The sequence below is a fragment of the Artibeus jamaicensis genome, unplaced genomic scaffold (genome assembly GCF_021234435.1).
Source record: "Artibeus jamaicensis isolate MK-2021 breed Jamaican fruit bat unplaced genomic scaffold, CSHL_Jam_final contig_797, whole genome shotgun sequence".
Taxonomy (NCBI): domain Eukaryota; kingdom Metazoa; phylum Chordata; class Mammalia; order Chiroptera; family Phyllostomidae; genus Artibeus; species Artibeus jamaicensis.
This window is the reverse complement of record NW_026521977.1, coordinates 27,322,137-27,335,910: the sequence shown is the minus strand read 5'-3', so window position 1 is coordinate 27,335,910 and position 13,774 is coordinate 27,322,137. Positions and strand designations below refer to the sequence as shown.

Sequence of the window (13,774 nt, the reverse complement as noted above, 5' to 3'; positions counted from 1 at the left end):
GCAGCAGGAAGCAGCTCAAGGCCTCTCCCAGTGTTTTCTAGCCGAGCAGCAGACAGGCTCCAGGCTGACTCTGGAGGCCCTGAGATGCGCCCCGTTCTGAATCGCCCCCAAAACAGGCCAGGGACAGAGGCAAGGAGGCAGGGATTCGACCTTGGTGAGTAAATTTGAATGCTTTTATTAACAATCTCCTTACATGACAAGGATAATATGACAAAAGGAAAGTTTCCGCGTACATATTATGATAAACCAACATAGCTCTATTTGTATCCAGTGTTCTAGGTCCCGTCACACAGGTACTATAAAGCGTAGTCTGCAAAATAATAACATCAAGGTTTTTTTTCTTTTTTAAGAAAGAAAGTATTAACATATTAATATGTATGTGATAATAGACTCCTAGGTATTTCACCCCACCCCCACTACATTTTTCCTTTATGATTGAAATGAAATGGTTCCGCCGCGTGGGGGTGGAGAGAAGGAGAGAGACCGGGGCTGAAAAAGGCTGAATCAGACTGCTGGCTCTTCCCGAGGGACAAAGTGAAGGCCGAGGGGTGCCGCAGGCAGCCTGGCCTCGTCTTTCTGTGAGCAGTGCTGTGACCGGCTGTCCTTGGACGGAGGGCCCGGTGCCCTTGATGCCCCGTGGCTGCTCTCTCTGAGGTACAGTGCATTGTGGGATTGCTGCCCTGGGGTGCCCATCCCCTGGCTGTGGGTCTGGTCCACCGCAGCGAGAGGAAGGCTCGGGCCGGGCTTGGCCTCTCTTGAGCCAGGCCCTGGAGGGCGTTCCAAGACCCGGTTGGCAGCTAGCTGTGGCTCAGAGACCCAGGCCGACTTGGAGGGAAGGGAGTGGGCACTGGCAGAACAGACCCACCCCGACTGCAGGTATAGGGTGGGTCTGCTGGAAACTGAGGTCCGCTGGTAGGATGGTGGGGAAGGGCAGGGCAGCGGGGCAAAGGGGGCTTGGAGACGGGAGAGCCAAAAGGCAGAGGCTGGTCTGAAGAACAGAGGACACGGCTGATGTCCTCCGCCTCCCTTCATCTGCAACCCCGCAGCCCCTCCTCCCCCACCTCCAGGGAAAAGCAACTGCAAAAAGAAACCTGGAAGTGAAATGGGCTTCTGATCCCGTCAGGGCTGCACAAGCCCTCCGTCATGGGGCATCCGGCTCAGCCTCTGCCTTGAGTCACAGAATCAGAACAGTGTATGTGAACTAAACCTGCCTGTTACAGTGGCGGTGAGGTGAGGGGTCAATAAGCCTCCATGCAGGAGAGGGAAGAGCATTGTCCTGAGTACAGCCAGCAGCAGCAGCTGTGCAAAGTGGGCTGGGCCAAAGCCCTGCATCTGAACTTGAATTGCTACTGAATTTATGAGTGTGCGGATATCTCTCTCCCACCCTTCCTGGTTAGCTGATGCCCCCTGCCCTGGCCAGAAAGCCTCTGGAAGGTGAGTGGCGCAGGGTGGCAATGCTCACGCTGCCCACTTCACTTCTCCAGTGCCCTGGCAGACAGTGATGGAGAAGGTGAGGGAGGCCAGGGCGCCGTACTTTGGAGGCTTGGCCTCTAGGGGCCAGTAGAAGCACACGAGGGGGGCTGGCAGCATCTTTCCTGGACCATTCTTGGTCCAATTTGCATCTTTCCTATGGCCGTCAATGCTGCTGATTCCTGGGGGCAGAGTATTTGGGGGAAATTGTGCAGTGGTCCCTACACTGTGGGTCGGTGATCACATCCCACTGCCAAGCAGCAGTGACCACCAACCATAGGCTTGCAGGGAGGGTGGAGGGGGTGTTTGAGCTGGAGCTCAGGGGGTGAGTATCTCCTTCCAACCTCAGACCAAGCCTGTAGGGAAGGAGAGAAAGTGCACGGAGAGGGCCGGGACCCAGTTCCTCTCCTCTCCACACCTCCGGGTAGGAGGCCCCGTTCCCAGCAAACCCTGCCTCCTGAGCTCCCTCATCTCCCCCTGCACAGGCTCTGCCTCCTCCCTCTTCGCACAACACAGGCTTTCCCCTTGCTCTCCCAGCTCTCTATAGACTCTATTTTTATATCTATTTAAAACATAGAAATGTATAAATATATAGGATATTATTTATAGATATATAGACGTGATTCAATCTCTTACTCTGTGTATACGTACTGCATATGTCCAAATATACAATATATACGCTGTAGCATTTATACACTGCACATACCCCTGCTTCTATGCACTCTCCTAGGGAGGCTGGATTGCATAGGTATTTCCAGGGCGATACCACTTGAAGGGATTGGGGTTGGGGGAGAGCCAGATGGAAGAGGAGGGCCGTACCATTTTCCTCCCCAAGGGCACTTTTTCTCCCTCTGGCTAACACACGAAGATCGCCTCAAAGGCTCCATAACATATCACAGCTCTACTCACTCAGGTAAAGCACCCAGAACAGAGAGCAGAGAGGGGCCTTCCTCCAAGCAGAAAAGGGGCCCTGCATGTCTCTTGATGTCATCTTCCCTCCTCAAGACCAGACTAGAGCCTAAGACCCAGTACAACCTCCAGGAGGCCGGTACCTGGAATGGAACTGTCCCAAGCTCACCTGCCCTCCCCGCTTGTGCTGCCCCAGGCTGGCCTGGCAGGGCTTGCCAACTGAAGAAGGGAATGGGTGTGAGGCCCAGTGAGTCTGGAGCTTTCCACCCAAACTGGGTGTTAGGGACCAAGAAAAAACACAAATTCTGCTTGGAAATCAACCCAGACTGTAAGCTTCAACCAGCTCTAGATACAGAATTCCTGCTCCTAGAGGGGATGGGAGGGAAAACGAAGGGTGAGGATCCTAGAAGGGAACTTCCCTTTCAACCCCCAGGCCGTCCCCTGGACCCCGTGAGGTTTCGGGTGAACAGCCACCGTAAAACAACTCCAGCCCCGCATCCCAGGCCGGGCCCTGTCTGCAGTCCACTTCAATCTCTCCATGATTGTTTCCAGCGCTCTACACGCTTTTCCCTGTTTTTTTTTTCTTTCCTGGTATCGCTTCTGAGCACATGGGAAGTATTTAAACCTTACGTTAAACAATTACAAGGTCCTTCCTCCAAATTAAAGGGTCAACAGGAACTAGTCAAGGGGAAGAGGGGGGCTCGGCAAGACAACTCAACATGGAAACACGGAGGAGGCGCTGGGGCCAAGCCCTCCCTCTGCCCTGGACTGAGGGCCCAGCACCGAACCCAGTTACCCAGGATCCTGGGGCTGGAGCCTGTTTTCATTCTCCAGCAGAAGGATGAGGAAATAGGAGTCCACCCAGCACTACAGAGTGGTGCCATTTGCCATTTAAAAAGGAAAAACAAAACCTGGCGTTTCAGTCAGATGCCTGTACTGATATTTAACCAGACCATCAAGACTTAGGGACTCTGACACAGCAAGACAGGACTGGGTGCCCTCAGGTTTCGCAGATTCTGTAGACGGCTATGGGTCTTTTTCCTCCACTGAGGAGGCCCGTGCCGTTCTCATTACAGACACTCTTGACCGCAAACCTGACCTCACTTCTCACACCTCCCAGAAGCCAAAGAAAGCCACTAATTAGCCAGCCCAATTAGGACAAGTCTCAATCCCAGAAACACAAACATTCTATTGTAAGCCAAAGGTTGTCACTCCTGAGCCCGGGGTGAAACCACCACATTTGGGATGCAAGGACCACCCAGCCAGTCTTCCGTGCCCTTGAAAGGGAAGTTAGACTAGCCAAGCATGTGCTTCCCCAGACCAGACCCCGAGAGTCCCATGAACCCAAGAGCCCTTCTGAAGGAGCAGAGAGTGGGAAGTGCCTGCTGTAGGGGTCACGGGCAACCACATGCCCCACTCACAGAGCAAAAGTGCTGAGCCCCCTGGGAGCACCCAGGCTGCGAAAAGCCCCTGCGTGAGTGGTGTGTCACCTCAATTTTCCCCTGGTTACTTCCCGTCCTAAGGCAAAGTGGCCTTCAGGGTGTCTGATACGGCCTGGCACCCGGAGTTGGAGAGGCGACTTTGCCGAACTTCAAGACCCTCCAGAGAGCTCATCCTTTCTGTTCTGGACCCTGGCCCAGCAGATGGCCCCAGGGAGCCACATGCTGCTAGCAGCAGCCCGTGCTCCCAGCTCTCTCAGAAGGTAGAGGGTTGACACGGGCATTGACCCAAGGATTTTCCTCCTGCATAACAACTGAGCTAAGTTTGACCGTGGTCTCTTGAGAGGACACGTTTGCAGCCCTGACTAGGTGCTCAAGCACATGTTCTCTTCCTGGTTTGTAAATGAGTAGCGACCTCTGATGGCCTCTCCACAGAGGGTCCCAAATGCAGTGGGTGGGGAGGAGTGACAGCTGGGAAAGAGAAGGCGTAAGGCATCTGTGGCTAGAAGAAAGGACCCCAACCTGCTGTTTCCACCCCGCCACCAAGGCCCCCTCGCCAGCCACCTCTGCCTTCGACCCATCTTCATCTGTGCGGTGGAGAGGAAGCTGGGGCGGGGAAGGTGGAGCTTTGTGCTTTGCAACAGTGTCCCACTTGACCACAGTTACTGACCCTGATGGTGGGGGGGGGGAGTGGAGGGGGTGGGTTAGAGGGAGGAGACCTCCGTTTAAAGTGGGGAAGTGGAGCGAGGCTTGGAGTTTCAAAGCCTCAGAGAGAGCTCTAGGCCGTTCCTTGCTAGTTCCTTCTCTCTCCTTCAGAGGAGGGTGGGGGAGTGCCTGCGGCCGGGGGAGGGGCCTGGGGGTTGAATGTCACCAGGTGGGGGTGCATTGATTTGTTGAAGAAGGCAGCATATGAGGCCTGGCAGTGGGACCCAGTCAGAGAAAACCAGGTTTTGTTTTTTGTTTTTTGAACATGCTACATCACTGTTGAAACAAACCAAAAAAGTTTCAAAAATAATATATAATATATATAATATATTTATATAATGAAAAGCTATCAACTAGCAGCAATGATTCTAAAGTTATCTTAGCACCAAGACCATGGGGTGGGGGGAGGGACCTGTGGGGGGTGAAGGGACTGGCAGGGTAGGAAGGGGGAGTGACATGTTCAGTGTTGATGACATTTCCACAATGGTTCTCTATGGTGGCATGAGTGAGGCCTCAGAGACAAAGTGAACCAAGGAGGAAGGAAGCCACCACAGCTTTATAGTGTCGGAGCCACGCGGGGTCAGGACGCTGGGGCCTGCCTGTGGCCAGATCACAACATCCTTTGCCCACACCTTCTGCCAACTGAGAGGGGTGGCTCCCTGACCACGGACGATGCAGATCCTCCTCCCTCCCCCAAATACGACCTGCACCCACGGTGAGGGGTCTCTGCATATCAGATATGCGTCAATCAGGTGTGGAAACATGAACAGGAGTTAACAGCTCATGCACATTTTTTTTTAAAAAAACTCCCTTGCGAGGTATACTGGTAGTTAAATGAATGAGAGAGGATTGATCTCACTCCTCTAGCTTAAACCACTACTTGCCCCAGGGAGTAGGCAAGTGGCTATTTCTAAAGCTTATATTGTGGTTGTATGTGGTTGTGTGTGTGTGTGTGTGTGTATGTGTTTGTGTGTGTGTAGGCTGATGCCTTGAGAGTCCTATTCTACTCCTTGCTTATTCCTTTCTCTCAGGACATCTCTACCCTGTTCGAAAACGGAAGCGTTCACAGGCGTGCGTGCATCACTCAGTCCCCCACTACCTTCCTGCCAGGCTGCAGGGCTGGCTATCAGCCTGTTGCAGAAAAAGGACTGAATCTCTAGCGACTCTCATTTGCATAATCCAGGGCACAACTTGCATTGACATCTTCTGCCACTGAACTACTTTGGGCATTTCCTGATTATTAAAGGAAAGCACATATTCCCAAACACATGATAAGATTATAAAGACAGAGTGTGAATAATTTATGTAAAGTGAATACATATTTTTCATTTTACTTGTTTTTAGCCAATAAATCGTTGCCCTTTGGGGTCTGGATTTCTTGGCTCTTCCTCCAACAGCCCTGGATCTGAATGGAATAAGATTATTTTACCCGACACCGAGTAAAAACAGGAATGCAAAGTGTTCACCTCCTCCCTTCCCCGGGGTTTCAAGCTTGGTTGTCAGGCAACTGTGCCTTCGGTATTACAGGTAATATCTTTAGGGTCCAGAGGCCTGGAAGGAGAAAATGAACAACCCAGGGGCGAGAGGTGGTGACAGAGGCGGGGAGTCACAGTTTGACTGACATACATGTCTAAGACGGTGAAGAAATGCTCATTGGGAAACGAACAAAATCTTTCAAGCTGAAGTCAGGGGGCAGAGACAGTCAGAACGCTGGATCCAGACACACAGCCCTCTCCAGAACCCTCTCCAGAACCCTCTCCAGAGCCCTCCCCAGAACCCGAGACTGCATTCAGCTGGACCAGCATGTCAGCGAAGAGGCTGAGAAACCCCAGCCTACAAGAGACCAAACAAGGGAGGGGAAGGCAGGAACATAAACCCCAACCCGAGCCTCCCACCCCCCGAACAAAAACGCGAACAAAACGGGCTACGTGAAGGTGATGGCAGAGACCCGTCATTTTAGCTTATGTTGTCGGCTGACCGTTAGGTGGGAACACGTGTGGCCTCCGCACATGCTTCTGTGAGTGAAAATGAGTTGCCACGGGTGTTGCAGCTGCCAAGTTTTGTAGACAAGAGTCAGTTTCTGACATTATTCCTTTCCGAAAGCTCCCAGTAGCTTCTGGTAGATGCGTCACCTCGGTTTTTAAAAAATTTTCAGTGTGGGTTTTTATATATATATATATAATATAATATATATTTATATAATATATCAAAGCTTATGAGTATAGATTTAAAAAATATTCAACAGCTTAGCGACCTCTGTGGCGCAGGCTTCCCTAAATGTCCGGGTAAAACTCTGAGCCGTGGTCCACGGCCTGCAGCACCGGCTTCTGCTCCAGTGCAGACATCCTGCTGAGGACCTCGGTGGACAGAGAGTAGCTGTTGCCGGACTTCTCCTCAAACCAGCTGTCCAGGGCCCGCTTGGCATCAAAGTTGGCAATGGGCGGGCCGTTCACGGCGATTGTCAGCAGGTCACTGAGCTGCTGCAGGGTCAGACGGGAGCGGTGGTTTTTGCGAACTCGCTGCAGGGCGTTTCGGCCTTTCTCGCAGCAGGCGGTGGAAGTGGGGAGGACCTTGAGGACCTGGATGATCTTGTTCAAGAGCGGAAACCTCTGTTTGTATTTGCAAACGTGGCCGATCAGGTCTTTGAAGCCATTTTTGGTATAGTAATCAGCCTTCAGTTCTCGCCACTCCATTAACAGACTCCCGCGGGGGTCCAGCCCTTCCCTACAGACATCCCGGGAAAAGGTCGGGATGGCTTCCAGGTGATCGAATATCTGGACCATATCCTCCTTGCCATAGCTCATGAGCTCCTCGCTGTTCCTGGGCCAGGCGGCTAGGTCAAACACCTGGCAGGCCTTCACGAAGATCCGGCTGCGGGAATCGAACCTCTGAGCCAGAATCACTTGGGTCTTCTGGCAGATCTTCTCCCTGATGGACTGGAACTTGGCTTCGGCCACCCTGAGGTTCTTCATCGCAATTCCATTGAAACTCTCTCGGAAATTCTCCTCGAACTCCTGCAGGTATTCCCCCGGGCAGTCGGCCAGCCGGCTGATCTCCTGGATGGCCTCCTCGATCTTGTCATCCACCTGGGACACCAGGAGGTACTGGCCCTGGAAGACGTAGGCCAGGCGTGAGAGCACAGCGGTCACGTCCAGAAGGAAGTAGATGAGCTTGATGGACTGGTAGTCCATGAGGAACTGCAGCAAGGCCAGTGCAATGGCTGAGGCGTCTGCCCGCTGGGTCTGGCTGCTGACGTCCTTGAGGTGGGCCACCACCTCCAGGTAGTCCTTGATGAGGGCATTGAGGACATTCTGCTCGCCGATGATCCACCTCACGGCCCGGATGTCCCCCAGGAACTCTGTCTCCTCACAGAGGGTGGAGGCCGTGGACCGCAGCTCACACATGAGTCGCGGCGAGTACCGGTAGAAACTCAGCAGCTGCTTCAGGTTGTTCTCCAGCTCCTCCAGGCAGGGGAGCTCCTTCCCGCTGATGGCGTCCAGGATTTCCAGGTGGGGTCGGTGCACCATGAAGGGCAGGCACAGCAGCCAGGGCAGCGTCTTGCGGATCGTCATGAACATGCTGGCACGCAGGCTGGCTGTGATGTTGGCCCCGTCTACGCCCAAGCCAACGGTTGGCTTCTCATCCTGCAGCCGGATGCCCAAGGCAGAAAAGGCTCGATCAAGTGCCTGGAGATAACTCTCTGTGCTAGAGAACCCCAGTTCCTGCAAGGACAGGAATTCTGTGGCCGGGGGCCCATCACTGCTGGTGTACTGGACATAGACAGCCACCGTGTCGGCCAGCAGGTCATCGCTCTGCCCATCCAGGATGATGCTGAGGCAAGGCGACTGGCGGATGCGCTCCACCAGGTCTTCCCTCAGTGCCCGGGCGATGTGATGAATGAGGATCTGGCAGTCTCCCTCGTTCATGTACTGGTCCACCACCTTGAGCTCACACTTCCTCAGGAGCTCAGCCAGGGGCCGGAAGTCCAGGTAGGGCCTGCCCTCAAGGGCCAGGTGGTAGGCGGTGTTGAAGAGCAGGGTCATGTTGCGGCACATCTCCTCCGTCTTCTCGGGGTGCATGCGGAGCTTGTACAGCTGCAGGCACTTCTTGTGCAGGTTGCTCTGGCTGTGCAGTTTGATGGTGTGGATCTTGAACTGCTTGGAGCCGATGATGAAGGCCGAGGTGCGCGAAGACTGCACAGTGTACTGGCGGCAGACGTGGCACCACATCTCGTTGAGGGTCGGGGAGTACCGCAGGAACCAGAACTTCTTTAGCCACTCCTGCTTGAAGCGCCGGATTCGGCGCCCGGTGGCAGACGACATCTTGGAGGGCTCATCGGTGGCGGTCATCATATCGTTGGACACGGATTCATCTGCTGAATCAACCTCCTGGTCATCGTCCTCCATGATGGCAGGGCCAGAGACCATGCTCTCTGAGGCTGGAAGACAAATGGGAAAGAAACATGGACTTTTCTAAAGCGAACAGGAAACACTGCCCGGAGGGTAGGTGCTGCACCATGCAAAACATAAGCCAATTCCCACAACAGTTGAATCCCAGCCTAGAATTTAATTATAAGCACTCTCGTTGTCTCTTCGTGATTTCCCTCTCTGTGGATTATCCACGGTGGCCACCAGGCTCCAGGCTTCCCATCCTTGCTCTCCACCTAGTGGGCGCTCAGAGAACTTGTCTGTTCAGTGTCAACTGACTGGCACAGCTGGGGGAGGAAGAAGCACATGGAACATCCACAAGGAAGAGAGTGAGGGCATGGGACTCGACTGTCCCACCACCAACCTGGTCAGGGGTGGCATGCTACCCTCAGATGAAGGCAGCTTTGGCATGGCCCCGGGTTATTTCAGGATCGGGACGCAGTTTGATTCAGATGCATGCTTTGATGATCTGAAACACCTCATTCTGAGCTAAGGGTCGTGGTTAAAATACAAAGTGCTACGTAAATACTCTAAGTCAGCTGCAGATGTACACTGAAAAGTCTTCCTCGTTGTCAACCAGCTCTAAGACATCCAGGCAGCCACAGAAACAGTCAGAAGCATGCAGATGAATTCCGGGGATCCAGGTCCTTAGAAGGACGTGACAGGGAGATGGGACCCTGTGGCGGAACAGCAGGTTGGGAAGAGAATAATGAGGCTGAGTATCCGGATTGAGTTTGGGAATGCCAGGAGCTCTCCCTGGCAGGACACAGGACAGCCTGCTTGGGACTGGGCAGAAAGATTGGCTTTAGAAGTTGGACTTTGGGGTCAGACACCACTAGGACCACCAGAGAAAGGCAACCGGTCAAGAACACAGCACACACCCCTCCTGCAGCGGAATGTCCTTTATTGATGAGGAGAATACAGGGGAAGACAGGAGGCACCCACTAGAGCTGCAAAGGTCAGAGGCAGGCACCTGAGGGCGCGGGCTGCGGCCAGAGCTCACCTCTGTGTCACACGCCTCGGGTTTCCCTACAGGTGACTCCAGCAGAGAGTGCCAGGCCACTCTCACGCGGCCCGCCGTGTGCTCTTCTGTCTGACAACATCTCATCCACACCAACTTACCTGCAGGGTCTGAGAACTCTGGGAGCTCCAGTACCTGTGCTGGCAATACGGGGGGCTCAGGAAGCTTCCCAGACTTAAGCATGTCTAGTTCTGCCTGGAGTTCTCGGACCTTCTTCTTTAGGCGAATACAATTGGGGCAAAAGGAGGTGGTGGGAAGTTCGTGAAGGTCAGACGCAAGGGAGGCCTCGGCGGGACTGTCAGCCTTGAATGACGAAGGCTCCTCTTCTTCATCCTCCAAAGGTCCTGGCTCTGTAGAAGCAGCCCCCTGGGGGGTCTTCCAGTCCCCTTCCCCCTGGGTCCGGCTGATATTCTGCATGTCATGAGACACAGTCATTGCGCACCGACCGTAGGCTTCACCCTGGTATTTGGGAACCTTCCTGATGACCAGCGAAGTGCTCAGTGCCAGCTGGTGTGCTTCTGCCTTTGTGGATTCCAGTGAGGCCTCCAGCACATCCTTGAAAATGAGGTCAATTTTCTTCTTCTTGGTCTGGGGGTGCATATCCCCCTCGTCAAAGCCACGCTTGTAGGGACTTTTGCCCTGTCTCAACACGGGGAGATGAATGGGGCCCCTCAGGTCCTCTGGGCCATCCAGAGCCTGCTCAGCCTTCTCCCTCTGCAACCGCTTCTCTCCTAGGAAGGAAAACCAGGGTGTGAGGACGTGGGGAAAAGCCCCAAGTGGAGACACAGGAGAAAACAAAGCAGGCCTCCGTGGAGGAAGTCGCTTGACACATCCCTCTGGGTCTAGCCTCACGGGGCATGCGCGACAGAAAGGGAGAGGTGGATCACTCAGTCGATCATGGGGTCACAGGACACCAAAGAACAGGAGGGACTCTTTTTAAAGAGACTGTTTCCATGGAGCCTTATATATACAAGTTCTACATTTATTAGTTGAGAGAATGCTATAGGGGAGGGTAGTTGGAAGTTCTGTAAAAGGTTCTTGCCATCCTGTCACCCTAGAAGATGACCTCTTACTCGGTCACATGGGTGGGTGGTGACACTCCTGAGAACTAAGTGCAGACGGATGCCCCACCCCTCCAGGCTGGCTGCTCATCCAGGCCTAGCAATTAATTAGATGGCTGCTTCGACTTGGTAAAAGGTTCACGTGAAATCTCGAGTCCCATCCTTCCTCTTCACTCACACAGCCCACTTAGGGCACAGTCCGCCTGTAGCAGCTCCCCTTTCTCATTGTCCTGGTAATTGGGAAACTAGGAGTACGTGAGAAAGTGTGACGATTAAGGCTAGGCAGGAGACATGCAAGACAGGGACGGCTTCGGTGCCTGGGGCTCCAAGATGGCCGCCCCCTGCGAGGTAAAGAACAAGTGACCACATGGACCCAAAGCATGCTCAAAATGCAGCTGTTTCTTCACCCAACAATGCAAAGAATGTTTCCTTTTCTATTTCTTTCTATCATGTAAGTGATCTAAAATACCTTGGTGAGCTCCCCAACAATAAATTATTTTAGCTGGATTCTTTAAAATGGCTGACACAGTTTCATAAATCGCTAAAGAAGTGTGAGTGCCCCCCAGGGGCACAGATGCTAAGGGGGAACCCTCAGAAGATCCTGAAAGCAGCCTGTGGAGTTAGGAAATCTTCAGGGCATCCTAGGTCAGGGGCGGACCCTGGGAGATGTGACCTGAGCAAGGACTTAACCTATTCACATGTTGTCATTAGGCTTCTGTTAGCTGCATTTGCCACCCTTGGCCACTGAGGGAAGACCAAGGGATCTCCATGTGCAAAGCAGGTGGTCCACGCTGTGACTGAGCCTTGGCTTCCCACAGCTGGCCCACGTGGGACTCCAGATTCCCTACAGGTAATAGCACAAAAGCAAGGGGATGCCCCTTTTCTGCCTTCACGTGAATGCTTAGAGCACGATATCATCCGCAGCCTCCTAAAACCCAGGTGAATCCCCACAGCTTGCATTTCTCTAATAGCTGAGGGGCACAGAGGGTGGGGATGAACAGAGCTTTTTTAAAAAATGCAATGTGTTTGCACAGATTAGATATGACACTTGCCCATTCAGAATCTCTAAAGGGCCACCCTTTCACTTTCTTGTGGTCCCATCAGGCAGCAGGCACCTGAGGATGTCTGGAGGTCAAGAGTACTCATCGCCACAAGGAGATCTCTCTGGATTCAAGACTTCTAGAAAAGTCTGTGGGCCAAAAAAGATCTTGAAGCATTAGGAAATTGATTCTAAAACCTCCGTAAAACCTGGGGAAAGCACCACAAAGTAAATCAATGACTCAAAGTACATCAAATAACGTAAATTCTTTGAATATACACATTAGGGGCATCCTATTCTTAAAAGATAACCACAAAGAAATAATTTATACTCTCTTCAGGAAGCAGGACTAATAATTCACGTACTGGCCTTTATCAGGGCTCTGGCCTCCAATTACAAAGAAGCCTCCTCCCATGTGAGGCCTTAAGTGATTGAGCACGGGGGATCCCCCTTCCCCAGCAGGACCAGAATGCAGGTCTAAGACACCACCACCCCTTTCCAGCATCTGCCAAAGCTACAGGCTACAGAGACACTGCGTCTAAAAGCCAATGAGCTCCAGATTGCTTGCTCCCAAGGACTTTAGGACCAAGCCCACCTTCTGCGCTAGCCCTGCCCCATGGTGGCTTCCTTTTTTCTTCCTGTTTCCTAGTCCTCAGCCTGGCCAGAAATAAACACTCCCTCCTCCTGTACTTTCACATGTCTAGGTGTATTTCATGTCAAGTCTGTCTGCCATGCTACCTTGAATCACACCTGGAAGCTCACTCCCTTCTCTGAGCATTTCCCTTGGGTCTCAGGGCTCTCTGAGGATGATGCAGCTTGAGGTGCTTTGAAGAAGACTCTGGGGTGGGGTGGGGAGGACATTACAAATCCAGAAGAATTCAAGAAGATTATGGCCAAAGGATGGAACATGTGTCCTCAGATATGACTTCTGGTTTCCTTTTCTTCTGGTGATATGATTCTTTTGGAGACTTCTTGACTGTCTTCATTCATTTCTTCTTTTATCCAGTCAACAAAGATTGAGCACCCACTACACATCAGATGCTTTTGCATGAGGCATCTCCAGATGTCAAATGGAAACCATGGCAATCTCATCATAGAAACAGGCCTTCCCAGGTGAAATCAGCAAGTGCCCAGCCCCAGGATCCAAAGAGAACAAGAGATAAATATGTCTATCGGGTCTCCTCTCACTGCCCATGCAATCACCAGATACCTTTTACCAAGTCAGGCAGCCACTGTCCACAATCTGCTTTGTTGGGTTTGTTTTTAAAGATAGCTTAATTTCAGTGGGCCACTCCCACCCCTTCTCACCTTCTCTACTCACTTTTATGATGAGTGGGGCACGGGGATAGCTGTGCTTCCTGGGACCAAATGAACTCTGGGTCCTTGGCTGTACGGTTTTAGTGTAAGGCAGGTCCCATGGAAAGGCAGGGGTCAAGGACCTGCACTCATCAGAGTGCCCTGGCCAGGTTGAGGGTAGAGTAGAGAGGCAAAGGCCTAGGGACTAGGAGTATTTTAAGCCACTTTCAAATGACTCATTTAAATGGAGCCTGGATGGATATCTCACCCACCAGGCCATCGTCCACACCAAAAGTCACCTCCCTCCAACCTTCTTGTTCTTAATAGATACTGTCCTTTCACAACATAGCATTGGGACTTTTAGGAGTAAACCATGAGGAAGCAGGAAAAAACCCAGTTCTGTCTGG

The 13,774-nt window shown here is 52.6% G+C and overlaps 1 protein-coding gene across 7 annotated transcripts in view; it reads right to left on the bottom strand.

Annotated features, from left to right (window-relative positions):
- Positions 1-151: 151 nt before the first annotated feature.
- Positions 152-13,774, bottom strand: part of PRDM11 (PR/SET domain 11) — an 86,355-nt gene continuing 72,732 nt past the window's right edge. For 5 of the 7 annotated variants that reach the window (XM_053673042.1, XM_037166102.2, XM_037166105.2 and 2 more), the window contains exons 7-8: positions 10,073-10,702; positions 152-8,961 (exon numbers count right to left, since the gene is read on the bottom strand). In XM_053673042.1, the coding sequence (XP_053529017.1) occupies positions 6,797-8,961; positions 10,073-10,702 (2,795 nt within the window). In that variant the 3' untranslated portion in view covers positions 152-6,796. Of the gene's footprint in view, positions 8,962-9,485; positions 10,703-13,774 lie in introns of those variants that run through there. The other 2 variants (XM_037166106.2, XM_053673043.1) reach the window with 2 other exon arrangements.